Here is a 10,819-nt window from a genome sequence, read left to right as displayed (position 1 = left end):
TGAGAAGGCTTCCTTATGTTTCCTATATAAAGGCTAAGTCCCCTCTCCTTTCCATATGGTTGATAGCTTGCTTCATTGACGACTATCGTTTGTGAGAAGCAAGTAAAAGAAGATTCAGCTGCTATTATTCCATGTGATTGAAAAGCATATTCAATATACCTTCCGCAGGTATATCTCTCAAACTTAAATACAGTATTATTGTGATTCTAAATCTTAGCATGTTATTATAAATAATTAACATCTTAATCATCGCCATCATGCAACGAATGGATGATTATGATTTTTCGACCCCTTTCGTTATCACTCACCATATTTTTTTTTGTGCTCTATCAGCCCGTTATTTTATATCGCATTATCACAGATCAAATCTTCACATATCTAGGAGATGTAATAGTTGGGCTTTGGTCTACCATATTTTTTTTGGTCTACAAGGTATGCATATTCTGCTGGTCCGTGCATGTTTTAACCTAAACCACTAGCATACAATGGATACTTCTAGTTATGCTAAGTAATAAAAGTTTTTTTTTTTCGTTTGCAATAGTTTTTTATACATAAATAGACCATAATGCATGATGAAAAATGTCACTCTCAAGATTGGTCATTTCATGGATGACTGCTATTATATTCATCCCATAGTTAATTAAAATGGAAACAGATATTTGATGGATGGCTTTGAACTGATTGGCCAATAAATGTTTTTAACTTTTTGGCTGTCAATTGTCTTTTTTCTATATGAATTCTTTGGCATATACGTAACTCAAGTTCACAACAGTGGATGTTATATTACTTTTGAGGCTTTTTCTCGACCTTAATTTATATGTATTATGAAAATTTAAATAGCAATAATGCCTAACCATATTGTGGTAGCAATTGTTATATAACAAGAAAATAGAACTCTAAGATTTGTGTAATTTGTGGAAGAGAACACATGGACATTGGCTTTGTTATAGAGATTAATCTAGTAACTTTATCTCACTAATCAATTGGTTCTAGCAGCTAGTCGCTATACAAACCCAGTAAGGCTGCAACAAAACTCTTGCAAGTGACCTAAAATAACACCAAAAATTAATTAAATGAATAAGAAAAAAAAAGTTAAGGCCTAGAAGCAAAGTGAGTCCACCACATATGCATATTTGCTCAGCTTGGTGAAGCTCTTGCTTGCGACCGCATGGTCAACCAAGCCTAGCACATATACATATTTACATATGTGGTAAAAAATCCAAAGATTCAACTAGAATCTACGAGATGAAGAATTAAGAAATATAACTGCATTTGCATTTAGTCTCTTATTAACAAGGGGCTGGGCATTTAAATAATAAGTTATAATTAATAATTTTTCAACCAAAAAATATGAAACAGTTAGAAAAAATTTTGAATATAAAAATCATCTAACAGTAGTTCCCTACCAAATAGTCAAATATAGATCACATTTTTTATTTTAGGAATTGAGGTAACAAAAATTACAATATACAAAAATAAGTACCTAATTACGCCATGTAACATTTGGCCATGATTCTAGTCATTACATGCATTGTTTTTTTGAAGAGGAAAAGGAGCATGGAATAAAATGTTGGAAAAATATAACTTGTTTCATAGTGAATGGCTGAGGTATTATTTACATATATATCATTAGTTGAAGAAGGGTAGAAAAGTAATAATCAATAATTCATAAGAGTACATATGTAAACAGATTATTTACCAGGTATACTCGCAATTTCACATATGTATAAGGATATGCATAATTTTTTTAAAGAATATATAAAATTAATAAATCTGTGAGAATTTATAAAAATGTACATGCGAGAAAAATTTTATTTTAAAAAGTTGACCTCACCGGTCCGGGCAGGCCCATAAGCCAAGTTCACTTCAGAAGCCGCTCCATTTTAAAGAACTGCGGGAACCGCCGGTTTAGCGTCTCTTTCCAACCGGCCTGGGTTCATGCGAACCGGCCAGTTTTCGAACGACGATAAATTCAGGTGGGGAATTAGGGATTAGTGGATCGATTCTCTCTCCTTCCTTACGCGACCCCTTCCTCTCTTTCTCCTCTCACTCTACGCGGACCGCGGCCGGCGAGCGGGCGGCGGGCGACGGGCGGCGTACGGTTGACGGAGGGCGCCCTAGGTCCGTCTCTCTCTCTTCCCCTCCTTCCATCTGCAGGTTTCTCTTTTCTTCTCTCTCTGCTTCATTCTCATCTATTTCATTTTTTAAAGTTTTGTCCGTGAGAAACAGAATCTGCTATCCGATGTGTTTCATTGTTTCTTTCTAAGGAGAAGAAAAAGAAAAATCTCATCTTTACGATTCTTTGTTCATCCATCAATCGTTTCTTTAATATCTTGTTTTGCGCTATCAATTGTTTACTAACATAACATTCTCCTGAAGAGAGGAACAAAACAAACAGCAGAAACGCCTGAAAACAGCTTAAAAAGTCTTTTTTTATTCATATTTGTAGTGTTGCTCTAGTTTCTGTACATAATTAATTAATAACTAAATGTTTGTTGCATCGTCATGTTGTCCCGGTTCGATGAACGGTCGGGTTTAAGACATTGATTTTTTTTTTTGGGAACATCGAAAGAAGAAGATTCTGGCAATGGGAGACGCCACCGGAGAAGGAGATCGTGAAACTCTCGAAGCTGTACGGTCAGTGGTGTTCAAGCCGTCCGAGACCCTAGACGAGAAGAGATTCCCGAGGATCAGCGGCTATGATTTCAACCGTGGGGTGGACCTCATGGGCCTCCTGCATTCCATGGCCACCACTGGATTCCAAGCATCCAACCTTGGAGATGCCATTGATGTTGTCAATCAAATGGTGATCTTGCTCGCTCTTTATTTTTTTCCCCTTTTTTGATTTCCAACTATTTATAGTTTTCTTAAGTTTTTAGCTTAATTTCCAAGGCAATCTGTGAAGCTGATATTCAGCATAACAACCATTTTTAAAATTCTTTTATTTATCAGTTATTTTTTATTTTCTATTTGTGTCCTAATTGAAGTTAGATTGGAGGCTTTCCCATGAGGAGCCAAGAGAAGATTGTGATACAGAGGAGCTCAATCCTGCCTTTAGACAAACTGTCAAGTGTAAAATTTTTCTGGGATTTACTTCAAACCTCATATCTTCTGGTATCCGGGAGACTATCCGGTTCCTTGTAGAGCATCGAATGGTGAGTGTTTAAATTGTTGGAGGACTACATTCTCCTTTTCCATCTTTAGAAAATCTTTTTTTCATTCTTTCCAAATTGCGTTGCATGCACCATCATGTGTTATTGTTGTGGTGATATTATGTGAACTGATGTAACCTTTTAACAATCTCTGCGGCTTTTGCCATGGGTACAGAAATAATGTGTGTAACCATTGATTCATGACATAATTCTCTTTGTCAAATGACTTTATCAAGGTATACTTTTTGTAAGGTTTGGTGCACAATAATTAGAGCCTAGTTATCATTACAAGTTTGAAACAAATCAGTTGAATAAACTAAAATAATAGCATGGCCTGATATCCAGGTATGTTTTTGCTACCCTAAAACTGCTGTTGTCTCCCTATGTGTGGGTATGGTTGGCAGAAAAGGTTCTGGAATAGAACAAAACAGAATACTTGCAGCTAGTCTCCATTATGTGAACACCCATAGGGAAAAAAAGGTAAATTAGTCCTTGTCTTTAGTTGCCCATATAACAAGATATTGAAAGAAAGGAAAAAGTTTTGGCGGAAAAATGCCACATAATAGGTGGCAGAAAGATGATACATGGAGAAAAGTGTCGGATAAAAATTCACTAGTCGCTCAATTTCAAGTCAGCTTTGCATGTCATGTCTATCAGCTTTCTGCTTATGTAACTCCACAGCCTGCAAATTGGGGCTCTAGTGATTTACATTGGTAATGCATCTAATGCCCGTGCCTATGTTCTTGGTGAATTACAGTCTGAGATGTGTGGAATCCCTCATAAAGGACTTATTTCATAATATAAATAGTAAAATATCCTTATTTAGTCCATCGTACGGTCAGCACTTCTTTTGATTAAAAATTTCTACCAGTCCACTTTTTAGTTGTCTTGGTGCATGTATTGCAGATTATGTCATAGAATGAAGGATGTTATTAATATCATTATGGGCATGTGTAGGTAGATGTTTTGGTTACGACAGCTGGTGGTATAGAAGAGGACCTTATCAAATGCCTTGCACCAACATATAAAGGTGATTTTTCTTTGCCTGGTGCTCATCTGCGCTCAAAGGGATTAAATCGAATTGGGAATTTGTTGGTGCCTAATGACAACTACTGCAAATTTGAGGACTGGATCATGCCAATTTTTGATCAGATGTTGCTGGAACAGTCTACAGAGGTAAAAATTTGGTATCACTTTTAACAGAGTTCTGAGTTATGTTTTTTCAGGTATTTTCACACTGCATGGTACGGAATCTTATGTGGTTCTCTAGTCAAAATATTAACGGTATCATTTCCCTAGTTTGTATGATTTGCGTTATATAATAGCTGAAAGACAAAGCATGATTTTCTTCATTCTAATTTCATTTAAATGTTGGTAAAAGTCACATCCAATCATGATTGTCATTAAGTTTCTGTCCTGACGAGGCTGCATCTTGGACACATTAACTTGCCATCTGCTACATTGCATGCTATGTGCCATTCCCGTTATATTGTTAATATGCTAGTTATGGTTGATGGCTGTTATTACTTATAACTGTTTTAGAACGCCTCCATTGTAAACATTCAAATCTGAAAAATGTTAGCTGATACATGTGCATTATGACTATTACAATGCCTAAACATAATAACTGCCAGTTTTAAGATATTCACTGTTTTGAAAATTTAATGAAAACTTTTGTGTTAGGATTTTTTGAAAGAATTGCAGTTTTAATCTGTATTGTGCCATTTTAACTCTTATAATGGTTCTTATAGGGCAGGGATGGAATAGCACAAAATCATTTCTTTGATCTTTCTCATGGAGCAGACCATAATATTCCTAGGGCATGGCTGCAAAGCCATGATATTGTTATTTAGCATGACATAAGAGCTGAAAAAGATGTAATCTACTCATGCTGCAAATTAAGTGGAATCTAGGACTGCTCACAACAGGTTTTGGCTAGTGGGTGTGATCCACATCTGAGCAGCTGCAACTATTACATGTTTGATCCACATTAACATGTTGCTATGCTTAATAATAACCTGTTTGCAAAACCTTAGTATGTAGTGCTTGTTGAGGACTATTACGAAGTTGCTCCACATATTTACTTGAGTTTCCTCCATGTAAAGAGAAATTATCCTTGTGAAAGACCAAGGAATCATTTGCTCTATTTTTAGATTCATTTTTTTTATTTTCAGTCTGGATCAATGCACCTGTCAGGTTGGTACTGAATCCTGTACATATTCCATTCTAGGGTGATCTTTCTTCCATTTCTAATGTAAGTAGCTATCAATTTATATATTTTACTTTTAATTTCACTATAAATAGCAATATTATTATGTCAGATAGAAACTACAATACTTACATCATTAACAATCATGATCCAGCATCTAAGTGATGACCATTAGTTATATGTTGCCAAAGTAAAAAATTTCTACTCCAAACAATTATGTTTTGCTGTAACATTCTTACTAGTCTTTGCATTGACATGTTCCAATTTCATGGCTTATTTTAACAGAATGTAATTTGGACACCATCAAAAGTGATTGCCCGCCTTGGCAAAGAAATAAATGACGCTAGTTCATACCTCTACTGGGCACATAAGGTAAATATTAATTAGTAGTCATTATCTTACTTTTTGTTGTTTTCACTCTCTTGCAGGACCTTTAAGTGATGCTTGCTATGAATTACCTAATGTGCTAGACCAATAGTTGTTTTCTAGGACTTAGCCTGCAAAGCTTTCATTGTTTCACTGAATTTGTTTGAGTCTAGTCGAAAGTAGTCTTACTTTGCAAGATCTGCAAATCATTTGTTCTTTTAACTTGTATCAATTCTATTTGATGTCTATAGAGATGAGATAATGATATTTCTTATATACTGCCTCTTGTCTATGAGAAATTTTTGTAATACAACTTAGTTTAAATCTATCTAGATCCAACATGCTTTAGGACAAGGTTTCTAAGTAGAGAAAGAGTGGGTATAAATTGTGTATGATCTATCAGAATATCCTACTCAGCGTTATACATCTTGCAAAGGTTAAAGCATAAGTAAGTTTGATGCTGGGGAGGTGTTGAACTTGGGCCTACAAACTCGAAGGAGGAAGGTAGAGAGTTGTATAAGGAAGACAGAGTAGGTTATGGAAAAGAAAAAAAATGAAAAAATATGTTGGCACAACCGATTATGGTGAGGTAGAAATCTCACTATGGCACATATGACACAAGGAAGACAGTAGTTGGAAGAGGAGCAAGGGTGGATTACTCTTTTCAAAAGCCAAAAACACCATCTTGTCCGGTCATTCCAAAGATAGCTCTCATACGTTAACTCGCAAACTCTAGGAATCCACCAAAAGGGGAGAGAGAGAGAATAAAGAGAAGGCAAGGGAAGAATGGTTTTCTTAGTAGAATCTCCATTAATCAATAACTCAAATATCTCCATGATGATTATAAGAGAAGCCCTAATGGAGGTATTTATAAGTGGCACAAGGGCACTCTGTGCTTCAACTTTCCAATACGGGATTCCAAATCCTATTATAATTCAAAGAACCCTAACTATTAACTTCCCTAATAACATCAAAAGTTATCAAAAAGAAAGTTCACAAAAATCAAAGGTATTCAAGATATATCCTTCATCAAGCCAATCCCATGCCTTGGGTGGGTCAAAAGTTATCAATGAAAGCACCATTGTTGGATTAGGAACAAAGTCCCATCTCAATATTAGCACCATTGTTGGACCCGCGGGGCGTGCGGTCCCAAACCCCACACCAAGGTTCAGTTGAGGGAATTGTTGTTGATTGCGGAACCGTCTTTAGGGCGGGTAACACGCTATCTCTTGCTGCCTTTGGAACCTTGCCTATGCTACTCTAGTGATGGTGCTCGACCAAGGAGAAGAATCAAGATGTGGGGAAGAAAAGATGACGATTCTATTCCAAATGACAACAAAAATGAGAAATCTAGCAAGATCGGAAAGGAATCATGCTAGCTTAATACAATCTAAGGGGAGTTGATTTACCCCACCCTAGCCCAAGCCTTGCGGCCGAAAAACCCACCTAAGTGACCTAATGGATAACCCTTTACAGTGTAGAAAAATGATCTAATGGAATTATCCATGGAAAGGCCCTAATGGCTCCTTTATATAGGCCGAATAAGCTTATTGGTGGAAACAATTTGAAATTCAAATGATCTTCCTAATAAGCTGCAAGGGGATCCAAACTAAGTCAGATCCCTTGCGGCCATATGCTGAATTTGCTGGGCTCTTGGATGCCCGGGATGCGTTGCTTGGTTGGCCGGGGCGCGTCCCGTGCGGGGGCTGCCATGTGTCTGCGGAGTCTTGATTTGGTATTCTTTGTGGCTGGCTGGATTGAGCTCCCGAGCTGGCTGGGATGCGGATCCTGGTTGGCTGGGACGCAGGCCTTGATTGGTCGGGACGCGGGTCTTGGTTGGCCGGGACATGGATCCAATTGCCTCTCCTTCCGCGGATTGATGACATATCTTCTTGTGCTCCTTTGATCTTGCGGTCTGTTGCATCTTGACTGCCCATGCTTCTGCTCACCTAGACTCTATGGAAGAGTCCGTGGACTCCATGGATTTTGCACGCGTTCCTTCCTTCTTTGACCCCTTGTGCTTGGATGCTGGCCATGTGGCTCGGCCTGCTGTCTTTGGCCGAGCGCGACCTTTGGGTGCCTTTCCATTCTTGCTATTGCGCGTGGATGTATAACACTTGTCTCGGCCTGCTGGCCGAATGCTTCCTTTGGGGATCTTTCCATGTTTGCTCCCTTGCTTGTGCGCGGATGCTTGACACTTGGCCGTTGACCGAGTCCATTGTTTGGCTGGCCGCGGCTTGCTTTGTTTGGCATGTGGGCGCGCTTGTGCTTGCTGATGCGTGTCCTTTTGGATTGCACTCGGTTGGCTATGACCCAATGTGCTTGGGCTCGGCCTGATGTTGCTTGCTTTAGCTTGGCTCAGCTCGTGCGCATGCTTTTGAATCGATTGACTTGATTGTGCTTGGCCGGGTGCAATGTTGGCCGAGCTCTGTGCTTGCCGTGCCATGCCTTGTGCTCGGTGTCTCCTTTGTGCGTGCGCGCTCAGGTGCGCATGTATGGGCTGGTGCCCCTTGTCGTCGCCCACGACCATGCTCACTCTTGGCACGCGCGCAACAGGTTGTTGCACATGTGCCGGGTGCTGGCGAGGCGTGGGATGGCGGCCTGGCAGTGCACCGGCCCCTTTTGTCCGTGGCGAGGTTCGGGCGCGCCATACGGGCGTGGGTGCGGAGCGCCATGCGTGCACTGGTGCATTGGGTCGGCCTGGCGCTTGGGCGTTGGCCGACCCGGATGCTGGGGCACGCGGAGGGCCGCGCGCGGTTGGGGCGGGTGCGTGGAGGGCCGCGCAGTCGGCCGCGCGCGGAGGGCTGCGCTGTTGCGGACCCTAAACGGCCGATGCGCAAACGAGCCCCGCCAAGTCGTTTGGGATGGGACTCATAGTGTTGGCTTCCATGGGCTCGGCTTGTGTGATGCTACCATCGGAGGTTGCATCAGTATCTTCCTCGGCCTCATCCTCACTACTAGTGATATGGAGAACATAGGATTGGCCGGGCTTGCATTTGTGGCCTTTCTCCCACTTTGCGCCGCACTTGAAACATAGGATTAGCCGGGCTTGCATTTGTGGCCTTCCTCTCGGTTGAGCTTTTTAACTTCTTGGGGCTGCGGTTTGCAAGTGCTTGCGGCTGCATGTGGTGGCCTCGGTTGCAAGGTTTTGGTGTCCTTGCTGTTGGAGACTTCCTTGGCTGGTCGTCGGTTGAAATAGCTGCTTTGGTCAAGGATCTCCGCCATCCTCATCGCATTTTGAAGGTGCGTAGGCTGCTTGAGTTTAAGTTCCTTGGAAAGCCAAGATTTGAGCCCATCGATGAAGGTGCCTAGCAAAGCTTCTTCGGACCATCCATCCACCATGGTTTGGAGTTGGCGGAAGTCGTTGATGTAGCTCTGCACCTTGCCTTTTTGCTTCAGTTTGGCCAATTGGCCGTGGTGATTAACAACTGGTGACGGCCCCCATTGAGTCATAAATTCTTGTACAAAAGCCGTCCATCTTAATCGATTCCCCTCTTTCTCATACAAATTCCTTAGCCATCTCACCATTTGCTTGCTCTCCCTTCTAAATGATAACTAGCTAAGGTAACTCTTTCCTCCGGTGGGATCTCATAGACATGGAAGTATTGCTCAACTTTGTCGAGCCATTCATATGGATCTCCACCTTCGAAAGTTGGAAAATCTATCTTGGGTCTTCAGATCCCTTTTTCTTGGAGACCCGAAACCCTCACTTCTTCAAAATCAACCCGATCTCTCTTTCTCCTTTCTTCTTGATCTCTTCGGCCAGGAGGCCTCCGAGGTAGAGGGTTCCTTCCGGGTTCACTCTCTTCTTCATAATAACCCCTAGGCCGATCCTACTCTGGGATGCCATCGGCCCATCTCTCTACTACTACATCACCACTTTCTACTCTTCCTCCTCTTCTTGTTTCTCTCGTATTTTTTCTCAATCCATCACTTGCATCACTCTCCCTCTCTACAAATCTCCTTTCCAATCTCTCAATATTGGCGTTGCTTTCTCTTCTCATGTTGGCCAAAGTGTTCATAACATTCTCCAACACTCGGCCGAGTTGGGCATTACTACTCTCCAAGACTTTGTCCCACCTTTCTTTTAAAAGAGAACAATACACTACTCAATCAACGTCAATATCCCATGTATGGGTTGTACAAGAAAGTGAATACAAGATAAAAATATCTCTCAATCCAAAGAGGTCTTGCCGATCTATTTGTTCCCAAAAATGCTGTAGTTGGGGAAGGCGCACAAGGTACTACCAGTAGCCTTCCTTTATGCGTCTCTTAATATACCCTACAACGGATCAGTTGAGTCAAATAGCATTGGGTACTACTAGTAGCCTTCCCGTTGTGCTATCCCTAGTTTGAACAAAATAGGATCAAGAGGACTCTTTCCCCTTAAAAAGAAAGACTCTCACAATACATCAAGACTATAAATATCCCCAATACAATCAGATCTTACCAATAAATACAAGAAAAAATTCAGGTATGATTTTAAACTTCAGATCTTATATGAATATGCAAAGAGAATGTAAATCTAAAAGATAAGTGTGTTACCTCTTGAGATCGCCCTTCCGTGGGCTTGAATTTAGTCGATTGCCTGACGATCTCTCTTAATGAAAACACTAGTGTTGGACCTGTGAGGCGTGCGATCGCAAATCCCGCACTAAGGTTCAGTCGCAGGAGTTGTTGTTGATTGCGGGATCGTCTTTAGGGCAGATAACATGCTATCTCTTGCTGCCTTTGGAACGTTGCCTGTGCTACTCCAATGATGGTGCTCGGCCAAGGAGAAGAATCAAAATATGGGGCTGAAAGATGAGGATTCTATTCCAATAGACAATGAAAAAGTGAAATCTAGCAAGATCGGGAAGGGATCATGCTAGCCTAATACAATCTAAGGGGAGTTGATTTATCCCACCCTAGCCCAAGCCTTGCGGCCGAAAAATCCACCTAAGGAACCTAAGGGATAACCCTTTACAATGCAGAAAAATGATCTAATGGAATTCTCCTTGGAAGGGCCATAATGGCTCCTTTATATAGGCCTAATGTCCATGTGCTGAATAGGCTTATTGGCAAAAACAATTTGAAATTCAAATGATCTTCA

General features: G+C 40.8%; 1 protein-coding gene across 3 annotated transcripts; it reads left to right on the top strand.

Annotated features, from left to right (window-relative positions):
* The first annotated feature begins 2,003 nt into the window (after nt 1-2,003).
* Nucleotides 2,004-7,213, top strand: LOC120110277 (deoxyhypusine synthase-like). 3 transcript variants are annotated; one of them, XM_039124803.1, is made up of 6 exons: nt 2,004-2,121; nt 2,573-2,806; nt 2,988-3,155; nt 4,110-4,328; nt 5,647-5,733; nt 6,513-7,212. In XM_039124803.1, the coding sequence occupies exons 2-6, from the start codon at nt 2,588-2,590 to the stop codon at nt 6,546-6,548; spliced, it is 729 nt and encodes a 242-aa protein (XP_038980731.1). In that variant the 5' UTR covers nt 2,004-2,121; nt 2,573-2,587; the 3' UTR covers nt 6,549-7,212. The 3 variants fall into 3 exon arrangements, with proteins under 3 accessions (XP_038980731.1, XP_038980735.1, XP_038980737.1); XM_039124807.1 differs by having other exon boundaries at nt 2,008-2,157; nt 6,513-7,213; XM_039124809.1 differs by lacking the exons at nt 2,004-2,121; nt 6,513-7,212 and adding an exon at nt 5,327-5,406 and having other exon boundaries at nt 2,164-2,806; nt 5,647-5,734.
* The last annotated feature ends 3,606 nt before the right edge of the window (nt 7,214-10,819 follow it).

Source organism: Phoenix dactylifera, chromosome 1 (genome assembly GCF_009389715.1).
Source record: "Phoenix dactylifera cultivar Barhee BC4 chromosome 1, palm_55x_up_171113_PBpolish2nd_filt_p, whole genome shotgun sequence".
NCBI classification, from domain to species: Eukaryota; Viridiplantae; Streptophyta; class Magnoliopsida; order Arecales; family Arecaceae; genus Phoenix; species Phoenix dactylifera.
This window is presented reverse-complemented; position numbering and strand designations above follow the sequence as displayed.

Coding starts and splice junctions, on each gene's coding strand:
- LOC120110277 (XM_039124807.1), top strand. CDS start 2,588: ATGGGAGACGCCACCGGAGAAGGAGATCGTGAAACTCTCGAAGCTGTA. Junction 2,807..2,987: donor TTGATGTTGTCAATCAAATG/GTGATCTTGCTC, acceptor TCCTAATTGAAG/TTAGATTGGAGGCTTTCCCA. Junction 4,329..5,646: donor TGCTGGAACAGTCTACAGAG/GTAAAAATTTGG, acceptor TTATTTTAACAG/AATGTAATTTGGACACCATC.